The 26,178-nt window shown below is 43.9% G+C and overlaps 1 protein-coding gene across 16 annotated transcripts in view; it reads right to left on the reverse strand.

Annotated features, from left to right (window-relative positions):
- Positions 1 to 26,178, reverse strand: part of ASH1L (ASH1 like histone lysine methyltransferase) — a 65,224-nt gene that overhangs the window by 37,844 nt on the left and 1,202 nt on the right. For 4 of the 16 annotated variants that reach the window (XM_087772586.1, XM_087772584.1, XM_087772599.1 and 1 more), the window contains exons 2-3: positions 18,131 to 18,653; positions 5,089 to 9,838 (exon numbers count right to left, since the gene is read on the reverse strand). In XM_087772586.1, coding sequence (XP_087628712.1) covers positions 5,089 to 9,838; positions 18,131 to 18,553 — 5,173 coding nt within the window. In that variant the 5' untranslated portion in view covers positions 18,554 to 18,653. Of the gene's footprint in view, positions 1 to 5,088; positions 9,839 to 10,508; positions 10,773 to 10,800; positions 11,109 to 13,021; positions 13,367 to 13,481; positions 13,695 to 14,158; positions 14,218 to 14,969; positions 15,117 to 16,387; positions 16,511 to 17,502; positions 17,725 to 18,130; positions 18,654 to 26,178 lie in introns of those variants that run through there. The other 12 variants (XM_087772598.1, XM_087772590.1, XM_087772588.1 and 9 more) reach the window with 12 other exon arrangements.

A 26,178-nucleotide genomic window follows, 5' to 3' on the forward strand; every position in this document is an offset into this window, starting at 1 on the left:
TCCCAATTACTCTTGAAAGCAAAGGTTGTGGGATTTGTCACCATTTCATAGAAAAAGCTGCATATTGCAATTACGAAAGTGCTGAGATATTAAAAATTCAGACACTGGTATAAAAACCTAGGTAGGCAAAAATGCCTGTGGCAGTGCGGAACGAGAATATGCGCATCATGAAAAGCTCTAGAAGGTAAAAGCTAGAATGCGTACTTAAAAACACTTTCATTCTTTCCCTTCGAAATATGGTTTGTGATAAATTACCTCAGTGCTGCCTGTTCAGTTCTGATCTCTTTCCTTACCAACAGACTCCAAAGAAATGAGAGAGCGGGCCACCGACGTTATGCTCTAAATGAAGGCCCCAAATCATCACCCATGCACGTGGCCGTTTGCTTTGATGCACGAACAGAGATCCTCAGGGGTGAGGCAATGGGAGAATCCAGGAACGCACCAAGCTGATTCACCTGAAATCTTTAGGAAAATCTCCTTTGAGATCCTGTCTTGCCTCAAAGTTTGGATTTTTTTTTTTTATTAGAGGTGTTAGGAGCTCATGGTGTAACATCTAAGACGCGTTCGACCGACAGAGGAAATAATCAGCATCACTCTTCCCAATATTCTAACTTCTTGACACAGCAGAGGAATAATTTTCTTTTTCTTTAATTCTTCTCAACACGGGCACAATCATAAGGCTGCTGGACATTGTCCCAAGTTGCAAATCATATTCCTGGTGAAGATTTTCTGACTTTCCTGCATGGCATCCCGATGGAGAGATGGTGCCGGGGGGCTCTGAAAGAGGGCTTCTGTACCGCCTGTTCCCGCAGCGCGCAGGTAAAAAGGAAGCCGCAGCGGAGCTGTGCACACGGTTGCTTAAAATGAGAAAGAGCAGTCAACTGTTCTTTTATTCCATAATGAATTTTTCTACTAAGAAACTACGAGATGCATTGATTTCACAAAGCGTAGATTAACACAAATACCCTGGCACCGCAGGGAGAGGAAAAAAAAAAAAAAAAAAAAGAGTTATACAGCAGGAATAATTGTTCAAAGCAGGAATAGGCTGTAAGAGCAAAAAAAAAAAGAAAAAAAGGCGAGAGGAATGCGGAGGGCGCTTGGACGGCAAAGCCGTTTGCAACTGTGCTCGGCGACAGCCGGTGCCCACACCCCGAGGGCCGTCTTTCACGGACCGAGCGCTCGCTTCCCCCGCGGGGGCGGCAGCTGCCCGCCGGGAGGTTTCCCGCCCGCGCTCCCGCCGGCCCCGGCGCGGCCCCCGCCTCCCCCACGCCGCGGGCAGCGCCCGGGACGGGGCCGGGCGGCGCGGGGCCTCCCCGCTCCCGCGGCCGGCAGGGGGCGCCGCCGCCCGCCGCCGCCCCGAGGGAGGGCAGGGCCCGGGGCCGCGGCCGTCGCCCCCGGGGCAGGAGGCGCAGCAGCGGCCCGAAGCAGGCGCGGAGAGGCAGAGGCATCGCCCCGGAGCACGACTGGTGCCGCAAACCCGCCCTTCGATTTGTAGGTGGAACGAAGGCAGTAAAGACTCCTCAGCTGCAGGGGCTGGAGCCCAAGGCTGGGGAGAAGCGGCTGGGGGAGCTGGGGGGGCTCAGCCTGGAGAGGAGGAGGCTGAGGGGAGCCCTCATCGCTCTCTGCAACGGCCTGAAAGGAGGCTGGAGCCGGGGGGGTCGGTCTCTTCTCCCCAGGAACAAGCGCTGGGACGAGAGGGAACGGCCTCAAGCTGCGCCAGGGCAGGGTTGGGTTGGGTATTAGGGAAAATTCCTTCCCCAAAGGGCTGTCAGGCCCTGGCCCAGGCTGCCCAGGGCAGGGGCTGAGTCCCCACCCCTGGGGGGATTTAAAAGCCGAGGAGATGTGGTGCTTGGGGACATGGTTCAGTGGTGGCCTTGGCAGCACTGGGTTAACGGTTGGACTCGATGATCTTGAGGGTCTTTTCCCACCTTAACGATTCCATGATTCTATGAATGGCCGATGGTTTTCTTGCCCTTTCCTTCCAGGCACCGTGAGCAGCACGCCAAGACCAGCTGATGATAAGCTATCGGTTGTTTGAAACAACTCGTGGTGTGAAGCGGCGGAAGCTTACTAAGGACCACCGTGAACCTCAGATGAACAGGTAACAGCGTCCTACAAAAATCTTAAGATGTTAGAGCCGCACGACGCTCTGTCGTGAAGTTTACGCCCTGTTGGTATTAAACAACAAGCCTACAGCGTGTAACTTCTATCTAAACTTCATCTTCTGGGAAACACAGACCTTCACCAGAGTCCTGTTCACCGAAACACGCACGTGTCTAACACAACTCGGATGCAGGCAATCTCTAAAAATATCTAGCACCGGCTAATATCATAGAAAGAATCTGTCAGTTAACTCAACCAGGCAAGGTTTACACTCAAAAGTCGATGGAAAGGAAGCCTATTTTCCATATGGGATACCTTGAAATAAAATACCATGAATATCCCCTCCGGATCACACAGAACAATTTCAGAAGGCATTCCCCGACGCTGGTCTCCGACTACTCGTTTTAACTGCTCCGATTCTCTCCATCACGCACCTAAATCGCATCTGCTTTAATAAATAAACAATCTTTGATGCACCCGAGTTTTCTCCTCCATCTGTGCTATTTCCTGAAGCGCACAAAAACGTCCAAGTCTTTCATGGTAATAGTTTCAGAATCACAATTCAGCAAAAAACCAAAACACAACGAACACAACACGCAACTTGACACTGATCTTCCAAAAAAAGAAAAAAGGCAGCCTTTTGACTTCGCTGGGGCTTTTTACTAGATGCAGTTTTCGGTTTTCTGACACACTGCGCGCGCACGACGCGGGGCATTAGGAGCCCCTTGTGAACGAGATGAACGCCGAGCTGCGAGCCAGCCTCGCCGTACGCCCAGCTGGTTTCCATTGCGGGGAACACGCTTACTGGGAGCGATACATGGCACGGAACCAGCCCAACGTACCGTACGAGGGAGAGTGATTCAGAGCCTTCACGAGCAGGTTTCAGCTTAAAACACCTCTGCTTTTTCCCTTAATTAGGTTGTTCCTCATAAAAACCCAAGTCAGATCGTTCACCGTAATGGAAATCCTCAGGAAATTCCCAGAACTGCACGAGCTACCACAACCAATTCTTCACTCCTCGGAGCCAAATTTAACCCTTTGGGTGACCTACCACTTTGAGTTTTTCTTTCCATCGCTGCAGCAGAAGCAATCTCACGGCTTTATTGCTTTCTCCTGACTCCCCCCTTCCCCGAGTAGTTTTAGTAACATGAAATAGTCATATGAACTTGTAAAAAAAATCCACTTCCAACTGCCCTTAAAATAAAGCAGCAAAACATAAAATCCCCAAATGCCAAAATGAAGCAAAGAGAAAAACCCTTCCATACATACGTAGTCAGAGCAGGGAGGTGGCAGGAGGCATCGGAACGGGAGTATCAGGAGAAAAGGAGGAAGATGAGAGTGAGGAACGTGAGGAGGTATTATCCCTTACTGGCAGCTGGCTGTTTGCTTGGCTCGTGGTCTGTGAAACACCAGTCACAGGTGGTTTGGGGCAAATGATTTACATTTCAAGGGAAGGTGTAGGCAAGTGTTGGAGGGAGGGAGGAGAAGCTGTGTGTCCAGAGCAGGGCAGCGAGGCTGGGGCAGGGGCTGGAGCACAAGTCTTATGAGGAGCGGCTGGGGGAGCTGGGGTTGTTTAGCCTGGAGAAAAGGAGGCTGAGGGGAGACCTTATCGCTCTCTGCAACGGCCTGAAAGGAGGCTGGAGCCGGGGGGGTCGGTCTCTTCTCCCCAGTAACGAGTGATAGGACGAGAGGGAACGGCCTCAAGCTGCGCCAGGGCAGGGTTGGGTTGGGTATTAGGAAAAACTTCTTCCCCAAAAGGGTGGTCAAGCACTGGCCCAGGCTGCCCGGGGCAGGGGTTGAGTCTCCATCCCTGGAGGTATTTGGAAGACGGACAGATGTGGTGCTCGAGGACGTGGTATAGATGGACCTGGCAGTGATAGGTTAACGGTTGGACTCGATGACCTTAAGGGTCTTTTCCAACCTTGACGATTCTATGATTCTATCAGACCTCCTTCACACATCGGACGTAAGCAAGAAAGAGGACGAGCCACCCTTTTGTCTTTCGCAGGGTATCTGTGTTATGTGGTCTCACTAACCGTGGCAATTAAGACAGAAGGGGATAAAACGCGAAAATGATTCCCGCAAACATCTACAGTAATCAAGTACGGCATGAAGTGACACTTAAGCCAGTAGGGAAAGTGATGTATAATATGGTTTCTTCAAGTCCTAAATTTCACATTAGCTTTTTTTTTCCTTAATATGATGCAAATGACAAAGTTCACCGTTTCAGAGAGGTCTTTTCCTTAAGCAGCAACCCTCTGACAGCACCACTGCAATTTTCTGTGTATACAGTCGCAGCTAGTTCTGTTTCGGTTTTGCTTGAGGCTACAGAAGAAGAGTTTCCCAGCTCTGAATAAAGCAGTCATTACGAGGTTTGGTCTTAGGCATTCCCAGCATCACTTAGCAACTGTTCTGAGGTACTGCTAGAGGCTCCAAATCAGGGATGCAAAGCTATACTGTCGTAGCGATTATCAAAATAACTAAAATGGAGCTACAAAAGAAAAAGGAAACCTTTTCTGAAACGGAAATGTTATTTGCAATAGTAGTACCAACAGCTAGTCTAAATCCAATCAACCAAACTTCAAAACAGAAACATGGCTCTTAAAGTATCAAAAATCACGAGAAATTTGAACTCGATTCTCCAGAAAGTTAAAAGTGTAAGGAAAAAGACCTTTTCATGAGAAAGCATCCTTAGCATAACTTTATATACTGCTGTAACAAAGCAAGAAAAATCTGGTGGGAAGAGGTACTTACAGAATCCCACAAGCAGCTCTGGAGGAGACACCATGTTGGTCTGTACCCAACGCTGCAGGGAACAGCGCTTTAACAGAACGGAGACACCCAAGGGCGAAAGGAAGAGTGGGACTGAAATTCAACACCGCAAGATTCCTACGAAGCCAAAGCTATACTTGCCCTCCTTCTCTAGCGCATGTTTGGTACAAGATAAAACAGCAAGACTCGTACGCGCGATTAGAGCTCCCTTACCTGACAGCGGCTGTAGCGCCTTTTCGATAGAAGGCAACGGTTCCTTTCTGAGAGGGCGATTGAGCGAGTTGTCTTGTGCACTGAAGAGTCCAGGGCTGTCAGTTAATTTTTTACGTCCGTTGGTGCTGGTAGAGTTTGTGACTCTGCAGCTGCCTATTGCACTTGTGAAAAGATTTGTGTGTTCATCGTTGCTGGCTGGCTCAGAGCTGGGAGTAAATCCCCCCAGGGACAGACCCGGGGAGTTTTCTGAACAGTCTATCTGTAGCGGTGTCTGCAGCCCCAGCGCCAACGAATTGGACTCCGAAGGCTCCCTCCTGACCCACTGTTCGTCTCTGCTTAGCAAACCCTTTGAAGGTGACAGGTGGGGACAAGACATGTGACATCTGTGTTTCTCTTTATGTTTGTACCTCTCGCCAACAGCCTCCTTCCCAAATCTGTAGCGCTTCAAGGACTCCAGAACTGTTCTAGAAGAGCTATTAGCCGTTATAGTGTCCATGGAAACCTGCGGCTGTTCAGAAGAACGATGTTCTCTGTGTTTATGGCGATGTCTATGCTTGTGTTCGAGCATCCAGCCGTAAGCCATTTCAGGTGGAACACTGGGGTACGTGCTCATGGACAAGAGCGGAGTCCTACTTGTCGTGAGGAAAGCCTCCTGGCGTAAAAGTTTATGCTTCTTCTTGTGGTATTTGGTGGGATTGAGAAGCAAATGGCCTGTATGCATGTAGGAAGGTGGTGGCAGGGGGGTGGTGAAAGAAGGAGAAGGTGGAGGAGGATAAAGAGTTGGAGGGTACCTTCCGTAATAACCTAAGCCTATGGGAGCGGCGGCGAGGGGAGACGGAGAATAAGGCATGCCGTAGGAGGGATAGAACCCGGTACTGGAGAGAGGAAAGCTGAGACTATGCATAAAGGGCATTTCTGCCATAGCCTCCCGCATTTTTGGAGGCCTGCCTCTCTTCTTCTTTAAATCGGGTTTTCTAATGTAGTGCAAAGGATCTAAAGGAAAGGTAGGATGGGTATAGAAACTATTGAAATTTATCCTAAAAATGGTAGGCAGTAAATCTCGGGGTATAAAATGGTGACTTCTGTGGGTTATTCTAATTTCACTTAATCGACTTATTAATTCTTCTAACTCGGCGAGGAAATCTGGGTCCTGCCTACCTCGAAGCTGAGGATACTTCTTTTTCCTTTTTCGCTTCTGTCTCTTCATTTTGTCGTAACTAAGGTAATCGTGACTGCGGCGCTTACATTTGTGTTTATGCTTTTCTTTTAGATTACTTAAAACGGTAGAAGTTTCGGGTGGAATAAGGGAAACATGGTCAAACGAATGCCTTTTCTTCTTCTGCCCACAGAACTTCTCCGCTCGATCTGAAGTACTGTTATTATCTGTTCCTATCCCACTGTCGCTGGGAATCGTCTCATCGCTGTGAGACTCGCTTACGGGGGAAGGAGTGGCTTCTTTCAGCGATGTCAGCTCGCTCAAGTGAGAAGGAGAGTTTGGCAACAACGTAGGTGGAGATAATCTCCTCCTTCCCTTAGCAGCTTTTTTCATCGCAAGCGTCTGAACAACACTTCCTTGTCTGGAGTGTATGTGTAAATACGGCACCGAGCTGGGCTCAATAAATCCCGCATCGCTGCTGACAGGGCTCTGTCCCCCGCTCACTGCAGACGACTGGGAGCAAACCGGAGACGGAAGAATCTCGGAATTATTAGCTGTCGAAGGCAGCAAATGGGGCAGTACTTGTCCTAGTGACGTCCCAGGAGCTTGTTGAGCAGACTTCTCAAGAACTGTCAAACTGGCAGAACTGCTAGTTAAAATACCATTCAGGACAGCTTTAGGTTTCCTTCCTCTCCTTTTTCCTATATAAATTGTTCCTTTCTTGCTGACGTTTATTTGCTGGCCTAATTTTGAACCAAATGTGGCAGCAAGAGTTGACACTGTATTGTGGAGTTTAGATTGCACTTTCCCTTTGTTATTTGGTTCCACTGTACTAGACAGAATCTGATTCAAAAGTTTCTTTCGCTTCAGAGTTTTCATTTTATTTATTTTTCGAATAATTGTTTTCATTAACTGTCCATTATTTCTCTTGGCAACTTTTCTGTCTGAGTCTACTTCCAAATCAGTCATGCTACAAATATTGGGTTTTTGGACTTCTTCTGGCCCTCGGAGCTGGTCCTTTCTCTCAAAAAAGTCCCCACTTCGATGTTGATCGTTTTCAGACTCTATCTTGCTCGAGTTATCTGTTCCAACAAAAGGGGCCACAGAAAGAATAGGTGGCTTCATTTTGATTGATGACCTGATCTGCCTCTTAGGCCTCCCTCTCTTTTTAGGAAAAGGTTGTCCTGATAAGCTCTGTTTTAGGGAGGGAATTTCCACTTCAGGCTGCAAAATGGGAGGTTCTTGCTCTTCTTTTGACTGCACTGAGAAGACTTTTGATGCTGGGATCTTCAGAGTTCTTTTGGGGGGACCTTCGAGCTCTGGCATCTCCTTGGATTTAGGTCTTCCTCTTTTGGGTTTATACATGTCAGGTAAGAAGTCATCTGACATACACAAGCTAGAGGGTTGTTTGTGAGCGCTGTAGAACTTTTGAGTTTGCTTGTCAGTCTCGGCTAACAGGGCAAGAGGCTGTCCGTTAGCTTCATTCAGTTTTGGCAACTGATGTTTGACAAATTCATGCTCCACAAATGAAGACGATCCTATGTTTTTCAAGAATTTGGCCTGCTCCAAATTACCACTTGATAGTGCACTGTACGAAATGTTTTTAAAAAGCTCTGACCTTTCTAGTTCCAGACCCTTCGGAGGTCGACATGTGTTTCTTGACACCACTTTAGTCCATCGTGGTTTCCTTCCTTTTCTTTTCTTTAAAGGTTTTGATTGCTGAGTAGCGCTCAGATTTTTTGCCCCTTGGCAGGATTTATCCGATGCAGCTATTGCACCAATCTTTAGGAACTGCTTGCTACTAAACAAGCTCGTAAAACTAACTACTGAGGGGGTGACAGTAGCGTGAATGCTTGTTTCAGCTGCCAAAATAGGCTTTTTCCCTGTAGAAGGACTAGTTCTTGAAGTTTCTACATAACTAGCTTTTGAATCATTTAAATCTTTATCGGCACCTTTAAAATCAGTGCTCAGAGTATGGTTCAACGCTCTGTTTATATTCAGAAGTGTACTATCAGAAGAAAACTGAGTTTTGCCAATCTGATCTGAAATACCTTCTAAGAGATCTGCTGTGGAACTTAAGTGCAACGAGTTCGATGCTAACTGTGACGATGTTGTTGAGAGGCTCCTGTTTAAGGTGGTAACAGACACTGTGGGTGAAGGCGATGGGAGATTTCCCTCTCCTACTGCACTGAACGGGGACTTTGCTGTCGATACGTCGGAAGCACCTCCTGTTCTGAAGTCTGGTGAAGTGCAATATACCGGAGGCTGTTTTTCATGCTTAGATGTTTCATAAATCCCTTTTTCACTGGTTGAGTAACCATCCTGTGGAACGCAGATTCCTTCATTAAACATCTCTTTGCCTACATCAGCAATTTCTTTCCGAATTGAAAATTTTTCCAAGATACTTTCTTTATTCTGTCTCATAATATGCTTCTCAAATGTTTTGCTAGTAGTATTTTCCTTCAGTAAATCTGTAGTCTCATGGCTTTCAAGGCTACTGAGGTTTGAATTGCAAGGAAGCTTAAAGGGCTCCGAGGCAGGCATAAGAGAGTCTGCTTTCAGAGTTCCGGAGTCCTTGTTAACCAAGCCAACCGGACTGCTGATTCCTGTTGGCTTCTTCCCAGAGTCCTTGCTAACCAGTCCCACCGGACTGCTAATTCCTGGCATCTTCCTCCCAGAGTCCTTGTTAACCGGTCCCACTGGGCTGCCAGTCCCTGGTGTCTTCCTTCCAGAGTCTTTGTTACTCAGAACTGTCGTATTGCCGCTCCCTGGCATCTTCCTCCCAGAATCCTTGTTAACCAATCCTGGAGGACTATTTACTCCCAAAAACTTCTTCCCAGCATCCTTGTTAATCAATCCCGCCGGAGTGCCAATCCCTACTGGCTTCTTGACAGACTCCTTATTAGTCAAGCCAGCTGGAGTGCCGATACCTGGAAGTTTCCTCCCAACATCTTTGCTGATTAATCCAACTGCAGAGCTGGTCACTGGCTGTTTCTTTCCAGAGTTATTGTTAACCAACCCAGTCGGAGTGCTGATGCCTGGTGGCCTCTTTCCAGAGTCCTTGTTAACCAATCCAATTAATGGGCCAATCCCTTGTGGCTTCTTCCCAGAGTCCTTGTTAACCAATATGGCTGCACTACCAATCCCTAATGGCTTCTTCCCTGAGTCCTTGTTAACCAATCCAACAGCAATACCAGATCCTGGCAATTTCTTTACTAAATCTTTATTAACTAACCCACTTGCGGTTATGGTTCCTGGTAGCTTCTTCCCAGAGTCTTTAACCAAACCAGATGCAATTCCATTTCCAGGCTTCTTCTGCTTTGTTTTGGAAGACTTTGAAGGAGGACAAGTTGCAATAAGCTGAGCCAATTTTTCTGTTACAGTTGTTGCTCCGTTAATTTGTGTTCTATCCTTTAAGTCAGAATTATGGCTACTGATAAGAGTCGGAGGAGATGACTTTATATAATCTGTCATTTCAGAGTGCAAGGGGGTAACTTTCTTAGATAAAGGATTTGTTTCTACTTGTATACCTTCTTCCACATGTAATTCAACTGTTGCAACTTCTCCAGCTTTCTTGTACGACTTTGAAGGGTCCTGGAAGTTAATAAAAAAATAATCTTTAGGAACAGAGCACAAAGACTCTCTCACAGTATCTTTTTATGTTGAGATGATTAACACCTGCTTTTGATAACAGGGCAACTAGATAAACACACGCTTCATGATCCTGTTAATTTTAAAGCAAATATATTTCAGTGGACATCTTGAGGCTTTTCTGATGTTAAGGAAAGCCAAACTCACTCCCAGTCCTCAACTGCAAACCATTTAATCTGCCCCCAATTACAAACAGTCTCCAAAAATACTGTTAATGTTTATCAAAAAAACACATGAACGATAATGTACTGGGCTAACTGTTTATAGTGTGATAGCACCTGAAGACCTCACATGCTACTGAGAAGCAGCTGAGCACTGCACAGGCAGGCGTTGTGCAAACCTGCCGATGCACGGCTCTGTCACTGTTTCTCAGTCTTCTCCCACGATACCCCCAGCCGCTCCCGTAACACGTTTCCCTCACAGCAGACTGCTGATAGTACTAAAAGAAGTCAAATTATTCTGTTGTTTGTATGGGGTGAGGACCCCCCCCCCCCCCCCACGCATGGAGTAAATGAAACTTGCAAAGTTACTTTCTGTTCTGACCTAACCAAATTTGAAATTTATTCTGTAAAGGTTAAAAAAAACCAAACCAAAACATTGCAATACCCATTACCTCGAGAAATCCTATTAGGAACATCTCAATAAATTAATCTTTTATTTTGGAAGGACGTTCTTCGTTACATGCAGCACCCAGTACATCTCTGAAACGCATGGGATCCATTCACTCCAAGCAGGGGCTAAGAACGGAAGACTGATCCCTTATGAGATAATTACATATACACACAATTTGAAAACCTGCTGGGATCTACTATCTCAAACATCAAATAAAGAGCGAAAGGCATCAATGCCACACCTATTCATCCCTCGGCAATAAAAAATCAATAAGACAATTGCATGGTACTTACTGTACTTGATTACAGCCAGCATTAGATTGATCACTTTGTTCATGGCTGGCCAATATCTAATCATGCTGAAGAACGATATAGCCTGGATTCCTTTGAAATCATTTGATAAACGGCAAACTTTGGCGCTGATCATGAGCAAAGTATTTGTTCAGTAAGCTACACCAGCATGACAAACAGAAGACTGCAAGCTGGATTCAGTCTGACAGTTTCCTCGAGATGGGAGGTAGTGGCTCGGGTAGTTGCTGCCTGACCTGTCAGAGCCGCTGCCGCGCGTGAACAGGCACTCCAAATCCTAGGCCGCTGCCTTCCTGCCGGGATGGAGCAAGAGGCGTGTTTCTTTCTGCTCACATACAGGCCTGGCACTTACACGGAAACTACTGAGTCAGCACGGCACACGACACGACTCCAAACATGGCATCGAACCACTTCAGCCGACACGCTTGGACTTACCTGGGTTGCATGAGCGTGCTAGAGATCTTAACTAAATAGTATCAAAGCGGTCTTTCTGATCGACCCGAGCGACTGCCTTCATAGAGTTACATCCTCTTTTCTACGGTCTTAAAGTTTGAAAAGAACTTTGGAACTACATTTTAAATCTTCTTTGTTCAGGGGACTTAGGACACATTTGAAAAATTCACCTAAACACTGAGCTGGGAATTCAACTCTTCCTTCCCGTGTCTGTTACGCCGCCTGTGTATACACTCTCTTCCTCCCTTCTTCTCGCTCTCCGGCACAGTCTGCTACCCCACTAGCTAGCTTCTGCTGTAATACTCCACCCTTTCTGGGTATCGAATGCCTCTTGTCACGCTACACCTTCTCCTATCCTCAGAGAGCTTGGGAGTTTTATTAGATATTGAAATAAAATAAATAAATAAGAAAACCCTTCCAAAGCGAAGCTTTGATCTAAATAAGATGCCAGGATTTGGCCAACATGACTTTAGCATCAGACAAAGATTCTTTGAAAGCTGAAGGCATTCGCCCTGGAAAGTTTCTTTCTCATCTAGGGTGAGTGAATTTTCCAAGCACACTGAAAATGATTTCAAGGAACATGAAAAACGAAACAAGAAACTTCTGTTGAGTTGATAGACAAGAAGTCAAAAAAAGTTTGTAATTTTTTCAGCATTTTTAAAAACAAAAATTTTTTATGGGAAATTATTTTCTTTTTCTTCCATAAAGCCACTTAATAACCAGTATGATTAACAGAAACAGTTTATTTTTGGGGGTGGTGGTGGTGGTGTGGTTTTTCTCAAGGAAAAAAACTTCATCTGATAACAGTTAATAGAGACACCTTGATCAAAATACCTAACCTTCCTCAGAGAAGGTTGCACTAATCCGGCTGCTGCAGTAGCTGCAAAACCATTAAAAACAACAACCCCAAGAAGCATAGAGTCAGAGTTCCTTCTTGCAATTCTGTATTATTACAAAATTCAAATTTTCTGCTAAAGTGAATGCTATGTAAAAGTCTGTTGTCTGTTAAAGTATTGCTATCGCTGAGGAGTGTCATACAGGAAGAATAAGACTATCGTAAACAGATGATAAAAATTAAACTTAAGTAGCGCACGGCCGTGAACTTCAGGAATAACAAGGACATTTTCTGTATGGAGGGCAACAACGGAAGAAAAGAATTTGAATACACTGCTCATATACTGAGGAAATCAAGGAAATCTCTCAGCTTGCGCCAGCATCGGTACAACTCCACCAGCACCAGTCACAGCGTGAGTGGGGGTACACACCAACTGCAAGTGTTTTTAGGGAAGTTATCTAAAAGCCAGTGCGAACAGAGCACCCCGTATGTCTCAGACTAGCCCTGATCACGGCCCGTTTCTCTACTAGGTCCACACTAAAATCCTCGACGTACCAGAAGCTAAATTTCCCTAGCTGTTACGATCACTGCCCTACCGGCCCAAATGTGCTTCCAGAAAGTAACCAAGATTTCTCAAGAGCAGTGATATGTCACCGATCAAAGTTCTCCTTTTGGGGGAGGGTGGCCACGAGCATCGGTTGGGGTCGGATGTCTCCAAACCTGCTGCAGTAGTAGCACAAGACCCACCAGTCGTATCGGTTACTGGTTTTAAAGCTGTGGTGTAAAAGAGCCTGTGGTCTGTGGAGAATAGTTTGGCACTTAGCCCAGCTTTTCTGTGGCAGCTGCAATCTCATGTAAATTATGCCGGAGCGTCACATTTCAGGAACTTCCCCCCAACTTAGCCACCCTCATACTCACAAAACACACAGCCGGGAGGCGGGGAGCAGCCATGATAGGTCCTGCTGCACCGGAGACAAAAAAAGGTGCCTCGCTTTCCTGAAGTAACGTCTATTGCGCAAACGTTCGCTCCATCAGATGGGAAGGAGAGCGCTGAAGTCCAAAACACGTTACAGAGTGCTTTCAGTGAGTCCAGCACTGCGAAGCTTCAACGGCCGGCACGGCCACGCTCACACGCGGCTCTACAAACGCCCGTCCAGTCTCTTGTTGTCATTTTGCTCCTGCTGCTGGAAGCTGGCCTTACGTGCAGGGCATTCAGCGTTTCACTTTTGCGGTTCCATGGAGCAGAGCGCCCTACTTCACTGACTTCAACAAAGGCACAGAGGGAGCGTAGGGTCAGATTTTAATGCAGAGTTTTGTGAGGACTACGAACAAATCACTCACAAAACCCCCCTAACCGTCTCGTAGGTGTTTCACCCACCTCACTCACCCTGCGTGCCTGCAAACAAGCACGTACTTCAAGCGTCTTCACCGATGCCTTTATGTTGCAATGCAAGTTGACGGTGCCGCATAAAAGCCTAAAACAGTTTCTCTTGGATTACAAGCGTTTTCAGTCAAGAGTTCTAGACCTGTTCCACGTTACTCTGGCTGTCCGATGGTAGGCTTACTCTAGGTGCAAAGCCGTTAAAAAGGTCTAGATGGCATTACATTAAAAATCATTTTGTGCTTTAAAAATGAAAATATTTATTCCCGTGCAATCTTTAACTACAGCTGTCTGGCTCAAAACTCTATCCAACAAAAGAACCGCCCAAAGCAATTACATAAAACATGTAAGTTTTCATAAAATTGGTATTATTGTTAATTTTGCACTGAGCTGAATTTAAAATTTTAAATCTCTTATGTGGATGTACAGTTTCTAGACTTGCATCGTCAATTTGAAGAATAAAAATTCCAGGTTATTTTGATATAAACTATTAACAGGTTATAATCAGTCATTCCAGAATCATCACAGGCACCAACAGCAAAAAATTGGCTTTACTTCTAAAAAAGGCATTCATTGTTACACTACAGCATGATTTCAGGGTTTATTATTACTCGATTATTATTTACTGTTATTATCATTGGCATTTATTTGCAAAAAGCTGAAGCGTAGATCACCTTTCACAGGAACAAGGATCCCTCCTACCAAGTCTGGTGTAAAATTCACACTTCTCACACTAGAACCAAATTAGGAAACACAAGATAGTCTCAGCTTCCAAAAGCCAAAAATGTTAGAAGAAAACAGATAGTTAATGAAAATTTTGTTTGTTAATTCTCTTGAGAACTACCAACAAGCAATAAGGATTTTTAGATGTACACACACACGCTTTATTTAGCTGTTGTACTTCTGGCCAACGCACGGGCTATAATTCAAATAAGCATTCTGAAGATTCACAGAAATGGCTTGTGTAGTTGTGGCATCGATATATTCTACACAAATTCCCCAAATAATGGGTGAAAGCGTTCTTGCTGTTTATTTTTCACCACCAAGACTTTTTAGTCCGTTCTAAAAGCAAGTTTTATCTAACTACCGGGAAAAAAAACAAATTATATAAGTAGTCAAAGACAAAAACTTATGTCCCAGACCCTGCAGAAAATATTCTTTAGCTACTCAAAAAGAAAACAAAATGCTTCTTTAGCTTTGCTACTTCTTCGCTTGAAAATTTTCAGTTAGTGGCTGTGATTTCATCAGCAAACTTTCCTGTAGAGCTTTCCTCATAACCAAGGGCAATAGAAAGAACTACAGAACACTGCACTCAGCAGTTTTACAAAGAAGTAAGGAGATGGAGCAAAAGCGCGTGTTCCAACTCGCTTCACTGTTTTACCATGACTATTTTAGAATTACGACAGGCTGTTCTGATCACTTCTTGCCTTCCTATTTTCTAAAACTTTGGTAAGGCAACTTTGCTGTGTCACTGGCTACATTTACCTCGTGTGCATAGGGAAACCATTCACACACCTCCCGTGCCAAAACTACCAGAAGGAAAATCTGTATTTACGTCGAAGGCTCGGGTTTTCAGGCTTAGCAAAGGTACGCTAGCCATACAGCAATGTCCATCTGTCACAGGACGCTTTTCTGAAAGAATGAAACCCAAGTTTCACATTCAGTGTCAAAAAGCAAATTGAATACCGTTTTGCTATTACCGTAACTTCTAATTTTGTTTCTCTTCACACCTGGGAATCTCAGCCATGTCTAGGCCTCTCCTTTCTGTTCTATGATTCTCTCTTCAGAAGACTATTAGCTTTTTTGTCTACACATTTCTGGAGGACAGATTGTAAACATACAATTTACCCACGTCACCTAACCCACTCATCTTTCAGAACAGAGATACTACCATAACTGAGGGCACTGCCCAAGTTTTAAGAGTCCTTTCCGCAGTAAGCTTGAGAAAGCGGCATAGCTGTCATAGTAGGAAAATACTTCACACTCCCACCTATTTCAATTTTCACACTGATATTCCCAGGAGAAGATATTCACTACTTCTCTTTGTGTCTTAGTGGTTAACTGAGTATACTGCAAGTCCTAAATTTCCATTCAAATTCTTTATTCCTCCTTTAAAAGTACGGAGAGTTCAGTTTCACAGCTCTAAGGATTGCCACACCTTGCTCCGAATTGGTCATATATTCTCTTCCCCCCCCCCCATCAAAAGGAAAGATTAAGGGATCGCTTTCATTTTCTGAAGTCTAATCTGCAGTGCTAAAACTTGCTTTATTTCATTGCAGTAAGAAAAAAGAATCCCTCAGGTATCAAATTCAGAACACGCAATGGTTTTAAACCGTGTTCACCATTTCTCTCTAGAAAGACAAACTTAATCGCACTTGCTAGAAATCAGTAGGATGCTGTAAACCATCATTTCTAACAATGCCAGAACGGCAGCAGGGAACATACAGAGTTAAACGACTTGAAAACCATTTCAGCACAATTTGAGAGCGAGCAAGCAGAGTATCTAAAGTGAATCATCATTAGTCAGGGATTTGAAACTATTTTAAGTAATGCGAATTTAATGCAACAGAACTGCGCTTCTCTACACTATGCGTTTAGGTTGTTCACCAGCCAAGGAGCAGGAGTAACTCCGCTTAGAACAGCTGGAATTGCAAAGTGATATGGTATCAATGATATCATATATAATAGCCATAATATTTAATAATATCGGTAATATTTGTTCCCCAACTTTCTAATTTCCATTGGAAATATGATGGACGTCTTGAAGAAAAACCTAGTATATAAACAAAGATGTCAAGGATGAAGAATCCATGCTGTCACCATCCGAGTTTAAATATTAATTATTCTCCCCAGTAAAAATTCCCAGGGCACGATCTCTTGATGCAATGGGAAAGTTTCCATACTTAATGGCTCTCTTTGCCAGTAAGAGATTTTCAGTTGCAAGCACCATCTCAGTGCGGACATCGAGAGAGATCAATGACTGGATATTCCAGATCGGCCCAGTACTCAACTCATCGCAATATAGTCTTGTTAAAAAAAGAGAAAAAAAAAAAAAGAAGAAAAAAAGAAAGTCATCAGTATAATGACAAATTGTGATCTACTCTTTCAAATTTCTTCAGGATGAAGTTAAAGACAGCATTAGAAATAATAAGCTTGTTCTGAAATGGAAGAATATAAAATAAAGGCCATAGCCAAAGTTTGAAGTTACGTAACGTACGACTTGAGAATTTCTTGTTCGATAGGCTGCTGAGAAACGCCTTTCTGGTTGTAATGGAGGGAAAAAACCCAATGCGGTTGCATGGTAGAGTCTGGAAAAAGTAACTTTAGTCGTGACCCGCAACAAACAGCACACTTTTTCTGTCGGGGCATATTTTATGATTTCTCTTTGAAGATCCTCTTCCTCAAGGAAAAATTAAGTCTGGGTAGGCCAGGGGAAAGGAAAAGGTTTGGGTATGGCAGACAGACATCGTCTCAGTACAAGATAAAGGAATTTTCCTTCCCTTTGGATAGGCTCTACCTTACGAGATATGCCAGGACAGATTTATGCAGGTAGCCTTACGGATCGGACACAGGCTAGAGAAATGAAAAACCTTCAGCCTTGGGAACCTTTGAAACAGGAGCCCCGTGACCAGACAACCCATCCGACGGAAGGGCTCTAACTTCCAGGGACTTGCATTCCCTTGCTGAACTGCCTGGCGTTGCAAAGTTGAACAAGGCTTCCTAAGGAACACGCGAGGAAACCGGGAGAGAGAAATGTGCGCTCATAAGGAAACACAGCTAGGTGCAAGAAAAATGGGAGCGCAGGGGAAAACTTCAGCTTTACACCTGCAGGCAGGTACTAAAAGGAGACAGCTTACGGAGGGTATATTCTAACGTTCTATTAGCCAGCAAAACTTTTATGTATATTGGAAAAAAAGAGCATACTGTAACAAAACACTTCTAAAATGTAGCATCTACGCAGCTACATTTATAATTCTTGCCATTTATCCTATTTTCCCTATCTTATTGCTGCTCTTACTTGTTACATCATGCAGATCATAAAAGCAAGACATCCTCAAGGCAGGGCTATCTCCTTACATTCGGAAAATACCTGGCACATCTCTCAAGCCACTGCATTTATACGCGGTTTATCATCGGGCTGTTTTCTAACGTATCTGGAAAAGTATTTTTTACTTTTCAGATGCTGCTTGATACGTCCATCGCAGAGTGTCAGTGAAGACACACAGCAACAACAACGGTTCTAACAGGTAAGAAAAAATATATCAATCCAAAGACTAGAGACAAGCACAGCAAATACTCAGCCCCATTTAAATAGAGACAGGACCCCCCGCTTTCTTCTACACAAGAGACTAAAAATTACGCTATTACTGTTCAGAAATTTACCTCTGATGTTCGCTTCAAGTTAACATGGGAATTATCTTTCACTACTGTTAAAACACCAGCGTTGGCAAGCTGTGAAAGAGCAAAAGCTTTTTTTCCTGTCGATGGAAATTAAAGCAAACCATTTCTAACTTCAGAATCTTCAATATCAGAGGTTACATGGAAAAACAGTTAGTAGAACATGATCGGGCAGAGATGCCAGAAACTTCTCAATACAGTTTAAATTTACCATGACTGGCAAAACATTCCATAAACACACGACTCACTTGTTTTGAAGGACAGTGCTCGTTCTTCTCATCTGTCATCTTCCCACTCTTCGGTGCCCTTCTCGGTTGCTTGATGCTGGTTTTTATAGCAGGCCGGCACACATAATTCTCAAGGTTCTTGGGAGGCTTTTTCGTTCGCTTTGCTTGAAGACCAATCTTCAGTTTCAAGTTTCCCTCGGAAAAGTTTGTTTCTTTCACTGAAAACTGTTGCTGTGCATCAGTCAGAGCCTCATTCTTCCCATTCTCGGTACCGTTCCCCTCCCGATTCTTCTTCTTACCGTCGTCTTCTTCCTTGGTGCAGCTTTCTAGCTCTACTTCTCCTTTTCCCACCAACGTGCCAATGTTTACTACAGAGGGGCTTTTCCCAGAAAACCCTTCAGAATCAGAACCCAAGCCTAACATAGCAGTATTCCGAGGGTCCATCACAGGCGGAATATATGCCTTCGGGTAATTTTAGGGAAGATTTAGAGAGATATGTTCCACAGAAGATCTGTTCTACTACTGGCAGCCAGCATCTTTTACCCTGAAGAAGGAAAAGAAAGACAGAAGTAAACTTCCATTTTCTAGCAGAAATGAATATTACAAACAATTAGAAAGCAAACAATCGTATCTCAGACAAGCACAATTACGCAGCTGATGTTTCAAAACACCAGCCCTTCCTGTAACCTACTATGAAAATACAATTTATCTGTAAAACCACTTTTAGACGACAGGTGAAAATCAAAAGTATGCGACTATTATAATAATATAATTTCCAGTTCATCCACAGGACACTTCAAATGATGGTTAAGGCTTTTAATATTGATCATCAAAATAACTTTTCTTATTTAAAAGCAGAGCCCAGCTACTCCTAGTACTGCCACTCTTAGTCTGGACCCACTGAAATAGTTGCATCTAAGCAACGATGCAGCTAATGAAACCTATCATAAAGCATCCAAAATCCGGAGACAATCAGATTTTAATCATCTGAGCCACAAGGAACATTGAGCTTAACCCAAATATGCATTGGTTTCCAAACAGGCCACAAAATCCGCCTTTTAGTTGAGGACTTCCACAATTCAGGAAGCAGGATGGAAGAACAGAAAAAAAAACCCAAAACCAATCCAAACCATCAAACCACCCCACCAAATACGTTCGCACACTAATTTGTACTTCCTGGAGCATGGGACCAGAAAAGTCCATGCTTCTACAATCAGAGACGCCGTCATGTAGATATAATTAACCTATTTTTCATAAGATATTAGAGGGAACTTCGTCATCTTAACTGCCTTAAGAACTAAAGCAAAAGTTGATTCGAATCAACTTGCTAATGCACGGGTTTCCAGTCCCTGGCTGGCAGACTACTGGCACAGCGTCCGGCACGGCCTCCCGTGCTCGCACGCAGACCACCACAGAGCCATAAGCTGCTGTTTCCCCCACTGCCAAAGAACAACCAAAATCGCTGTACCCCATTGTATTTTTACCTATGGAAACAAAAATAATCACAGAAAGAATCTGCAGAAGATACAAATGTGGTGTATCGGTAACTACCAAGGAGGACAAATCACACATTACAAAGGAGAAGCTAAAAATATGCATTTCAATATGATATTTAATCAGATATTTGGAGTATGATGGAAGAGAATCATGGAATCGTTAAGGTTGGAAAAGACCCTTAAGGTCATCGAGTCCAACCGTTAACCCAGCGCTGCCGAGGCCACCACTAAACCATGTCCTCGAGCACCACATCTATCCGTTCTTTAAATACCTCCAGGGGTGGAGACTCAACCCCTGCCCTGGGCAGCCTGGGCCAGGGCCTGACAGCCCTTTCCGGGAAGGAATTTTCCCTAATACCCAACCCAACCCTGCCCTGGCGCAGCTTGAGGCCGTTCCCTCTCGTCCTATCACTCGTTACTGGGGAGAAGAGACCGACCCCCCCGGCTCCAGCCTCCTTTCAGGCCGTTGCAGAGAGCGATGAGGGCTCCCCTCAGCCTCCTCCTCTCCAGGCTGAGCCCCCCCAGCTGCTCCTCCCCAGCCTTGTGCTCCAGACCCTGCCCCAACTTCGTTGCCCTCCTCTGGACACACAGAAAGAGAAAGGACACAAGTAGTGTTTACAGAAGCAGGGACCTGAAAATCAGCAACCCTCAAAAAGACTCTGTGCATAGAATGAACTGGAACTCCTGGTGAAATGGGACAGCCACAAGGACATACACAATCCTTGTAGCGTCCTGAGAAAGGATCAGGTCTTTTTGACACTGCTCTGGCCACACATCGTCCACATGGCCATCTGCCCCATGGGTATGGCACACCAAACCGCTCCAGATCAAACCCTACCGAGCCTTAACAGCAGCATGGGAGAGAAGTTCTCCTTTCTCAAGTTCCAGGAGCCAACACAGAACAATGCAGGTGGGGACGTATTTGTTTTAGGGGCATTCTAAGCAGAAGGCATTTCAATATCTTAATCATTTAAATATCTTAATCATTTCTGAAAATGAAATATGGCAGAAGCAGGTCTGAAAGAAATAACAACGTCCTGAAAAGAGCATCGCAGGAACTAACCCAGCATGGTTTTCTGTTATTATCTACTATACAGTTATTAAGGCTAAATTGTAAGGAATGCCGTGAAAAGATTTCAACGGTTTCAGTGACTTCAAAATGAGTTTCAATGGTTTCAAAAAGGTTTCAATGAGCTCAGCAATTACCGATGACATTTGGCCTCCTGGCAGGTCAGCACATGCATGCTCGAGCCCATCAGCACACGGCAGGTCCCAAAGCCATATGCCTCTTGTCCAGACAGTAATTAGAAAACCAGCAGTGAGGAGGTGGTATTCCGAGGTGGCTCAGTAAACACAAGCGCGGTACAAAAAGGGGGAAGGATAAGGAATGTGAAAGGCGATACTGGGAGAGCACTACGGCAACTGGAGTGGACACAGGTTGGAAGTCAGATGCCAGGATTAGGGGGGACAGAAGAAATGCGGCTGAGAACACAAAATGCAAATCATCAGAGAGCTAGGCTTCGCTGGCTGCCTTCTCAGAGAAAACAAACTTACTTTCACACGTTCCGTGCACATTATTGAAAGGGATTTCTATCTGCAGCTATGACTTTTCAACTAAGAACATCCTGAAAAATCAAAACCGGTATTATTACTCAGAAGACCAGAGGTAATTAGACAAAAATCTCCATTTTACAACTAGAAAAAATGGGTAGAGCAGTGTGACACAGGGGGCTAGAAAGAAAGTCCGTGACAGGTCCTAGTTCAAGGCCCAGTGTTCAGTCCGTTAGGGCTACACCACGTCACCGAAAATGGGCTTTTTCCTACATGCCGATGCACAAAGGAAAACTGGCCAGCACTAAAATAATTCTAAGCTAATGCATGAGTTTTTATTATTCAAGTTTGAGACAGAATCCTACAGGCCATCATGCAACTCTCAAGTCTACGTTCACACAAACGTTTCCTTCTCTAGTGACTATGGTCCAGAACAGCTACAACACTTCAGTCATTTTCTTACAATTAAAATTAATTAATAATAAGCTTATAAACCTGAAACCAAATTAAATTGAAACGGCACCATCTATACTGCCGTATTGGGCTCCATATTTACTTAATAGCAAGACTTTCAGTAAGTAATTACACTCATACACTGGCCTTAGGAACTGCAAGACCAAGACAAAGTGCACATGGAGAATTAAAGAACTGTGCTAAATAAAACCTTGTTCTGCGATAACACAGAACCAGTCACTATCCTAGAAACAAAGTCACAAAATTGATGGCTTTCATAAACACGTAGCGGGTCATTTTATTTATCCATTAACTCCTCTCTACATAGACAACAAAAATGCTAATCCTGGACCTAATCATCATTTTGCCTCGATCACTGTAATCTTCTCCCTGACTCTCCAATTACCCCACTCTAATTCACAGAAAATGTGTCTGCCAGTTTGATCATTTTTATAACCGTGAACTGATTAGATCTCATCTCTTTGAATCCCAAGAATGCTTTTTCTTCCCTACCTCATCAAGTTCAAGCTTCCCATCGTTGTCTTCAAGGTGTGCATAACTGTACCTTGGGTCTTCACTTGTTCCCACTCCTTAGTGCTTTCTCTTTCACCACTGACAACTATTATATGTGCTCTTTTTTTCTTTCTTCCCCTTTTTTTAAGTAACACCGCTGCTTTCTCTGTGCTACCTTCACACTTCACATGCCCTGCCTGCACCGGTCTACGGGATCTGCACCGGTCTACGGGATCTGCACCGGTCTACGGGATCTGCACCATTCTTCTTGCAGATTGTGCCTTAAAATCTCCTTGCGGATGTCAATCCAAATGAGCCGCCAAATGACAACACCCATCGTTTGGAGGCAGCTGTAAAAGCTTGCATGAATTTACCCTGAAAAGTCCAATGATTCGGTACTTTCAAGACCTAAAACTACCATATTTACCCGTGTCATATAAGGTACATATCTTGTGTCTTCGCTTTCCACGTTTCTTCTGTTAATTTGCAAGTCTTGTTTTTAATTATACTGTAGGCTTCTTCAGGTAAGAAAAATGGACTGCGGACTTGCAAAGTACCCGCTTCGATGATGCTGATCCCCGAGAGAGATCTTTGCATGTTTCCACTACAAGAACCTTTACAAGAAAAGCACTCTATCCATCTGGTGCGCCCAGTAAGAGTCACGGGAAATTAAAGCAGTGGAGCCTGATTGCCCATGCCCACAATTAAGTATTTTCTAAGCTTGCGCACTGTCAGTTAACCACACTGCTTCATAACTTCCAAGACTAGAAAGTACCGCTACGATCCAGCAGCACGGCTTTCTACACCAGGCCAAATGCTCTGCTCAGCATTTCCTATCCCACTGTTCCCATTTTGCAGACCCACAGCAGGTCTTTCCACAGCAACATCAACATTTTGTATTTAAAGACGTCTTTTGCTGAAAGAGACTGCCATTTCCCTGAGGACTCTATTTCAAGACCTAATCCACATTTTACAACAACTTTTACGCATGGGATCTTAGGCTAACGTAAATTTTGCTAGATTAAGAACCATCTAGTATCAAATCTCTACACAGCCTTACAAATTATGATCAAGACATGGCCTAACCAGCTCCCTAAGAAGCAAAACACATCAAACTTCCAGTCTCTCATCCAGTAGGTTCTGCAGATCTCAAATCCCTCCTGTAACCGTTCATTCCCCAAAAAGATGAACTAGGAAGCATTTTAACACCCGTTTTAACATGTGCTACTTAGAAACAAATGGTGTTCATCCATGCTTTTTCTAATGCCGTACACAGCTTTCATACCTATTATTTGTTCTTATTCCCCTGTTGACATACATCCAAAGCCCTTTTTGCCCATCATCTGCTAACATTTCTGTTCTTCTGATCCCCTGCTTTTCCAGAAAAAAAAAAATACAACCAAGGGTTGACTTCTGCTGTCAGCTCCTAGATACGTTTCCCCCCTGCCCTCTTAGCAATATTAAATGAGTTTTTTTCCCTCTGTCCAATTTACTAAGTCATCTTTATTTCTGCTGCTGCTTTTGTCGACGAAAACATATTGTGATTTTATATTTGGAAGGTGAGTATTTCTCTTTTGGTTCTTGCCATTGCTTCAGCTCCAGGGGACATTAAAAAAATTCAGCTGAGTGTCTGAAATCCCAGAATATTACCAGTAACTCTCTAGCCTCCCACAATCCCTTTTCCTATTCCTTGTCTTATTTCTTCTGCTATGGAAGACAGCTACTACACTCAGCAGTTCTTTCTCAAAAAGAGAGTAAAACGCGTCATAAAAACCCCACTGCATTTCTCCACATCACATATCCTGAGCAGCAACACGGACCACTGGAGGTCACTGAAATAGAAATTCAAGGACCTTGGATTACCTATGCGAGTATTTTTTAAATGTTTAGAGATGGAGACACTTGTCAGAAATAAAGTTACTGTTTGTGTTACATGAGGTGACAAATACAATATTTTACAAATAGAATCTGTTAGACGTGTTTTTGACAGCCATAAAATAACAGAGTACCGGTCTCGCCAAGGAGAATATTCTACAGAAGTGTTGGTGGCAAAGACGGTACGGGCCACGCGCTGGGAGAGCAAAGGGTAGCAGCGCACTTATTTTGTAGGAAGAAACGCGGAGGGCAGACACGATGACACTTTCCGAGCGTGCTTCAGCGAGAAGAAAACTTTGTAAGCAGATAGAATGTTTCTTCTGATATCTTAACCTTACTTTTTCTGATATCACCTTAACTGAAAAGCCTGGAAACACGAGGTTGAATTTTGACTTGCCTGATAATTTTGTTGTTTCACTACTCATATGCAAATTCACATGGAATTGCTAAACACTGCATAACAAAACCCGTATTTGATCAGACCAAAGGCTCATTTAGCCTTATGCTGTTAGTCCCAACATCGGCCAATACCGATCGCCTAGGGAAAAGTATAAAAAACCCCAACGTATGTACGCTGTGGTAATTCCACTGAAATGTTCTCCCAGCCTCTACATTTGTGATTCAGGAACTTCCTGAGGTGTGTCTCTATGTCTAATGCCTTTCAGTGGATTTGTCTGAAAAAAACCCACTGTTATTTATACCCACCTAGTAAAAGATAACGCAAGGGGCATAGTAAACCAGTATTTCACCTTTAAATCCTGACATAACGTGCAGACAATGCCTTTGGCTATGCCAAAAATACCCCCGTGCTGGGATGGCCACACACACCATATGAGCCGTGCTGCGCAACAGGTAATGCCGTGATACAGAAAATGAGGAACAAATACAGATTTTGCTTTCACGGAATAATCACATTAGATCTGCATATCAGATTTTTTTTTTTTTTTTCTTTTTCAAAGCTGTGAGATGAAACACATGACCTCACTGGAGTGGAAGAAATGTGTCCACAATGGCAAAAGTCAACCTCTTGCCAATGGCAGCACAAATTAAATTTTTTTTTTTTTAAAGTCAACAATCAATTTCACAACAATACGTATTTAAAAATAACTGTGATTCAGTAACTGTATGTGCTATTCCCATTTTTCTCTTGTGACAACTGCATTATATAATTTATATCAATAAGCCTGTCTCTTGCACCAAGTGTTTAACGTGTTTTTCGTATCCTCAAGACAGTTTAAACTTCTGAAAACAACTGAAAACTCCTGCTCCTTTTTGTAAATTATGACTCAAATTATTTTACTGTTCATTATCACTCAAAACTAAGTGCTTTTTAGATGACTGCTAACTGCCTGTAGGAATCAAATGTAACTAAAGTCCCAAAAGAAGTTGTGATAATTTTGTCTTTAAAACCAAGATATACCTAGACCCCCTCAAAGTAAAAAAAAATAATAATAAAAAAATCTGTCTTATACAGTTTGGAAAAGCTACTGAAGCTTTCTTTTTCAAGTAAGAATGCTTCTTAAGAACTCAAGTAGGCAGACAGATGATGATTTTAGAGCTTATCTCTACCCATATGTTCAACCAGCTGCTAGAACTTCCCCGTTCACCCAGAGGCAGAAGCACCAGGGCTGGTCTCAAGGTCCTCAAGGATGACCACGTGCAACACAAGCCTTTCAGGATTCACCCCAAAAAACCCGCAAACTCCCACATTCTTGGAAAACATTGCAGGTGGCAAGCCACACCAATGCAAGGAAAACAATCAAAATAAACAACGAAAGATGCAAAAAAGGTACGCTGCTCCTGCAAATGAAAACTAGGTATATTTAAACGTATGAAGGTGAAGTCACGGATCTTTACCACGCATCCATCCCGCAGTCCCTGCTCCCCAGACCTCTCCTAACAAGACTGGAAAGCGTAAGAACCCAGTATCTCAAGTTTCCCTTACAACACACAACTACCAGGAGAGCGAATGTGTGTCCTGAGGCCATCTGATGGAAACCCACACTCCAAGTCCTTTCTCGTTCTCTGCTAGGTAATTAACAGGGCGAAGGAACCACAAACCAAGGGTGAAAAAGAGAAGTTAGAAAGTCAGGAGACTATCTAATAGAAAGAAAAGGACAGCAACACATTTTGGCTTCTGATCTGAGAGGTGGGTAAGGCTAAGGTACGTGAGACTCAACC

This window comes from Nipponia nippon, unplaced genomic scaffold, assembly GCF_047370975.1.
Source record: "Nipponia nippon isolate SJK-2023a ecotype South Korea unplaced genomic scaffold, ASM4737097v1 scaffold_36, whole genome shotgun sequence".
Classification (NCBI taxonomy): Eukaryota; Metazoa; Chordata; class Aves; order Pelecaniformes; family Threskiornithidae; genus Nipponia; species Nipponia nippon.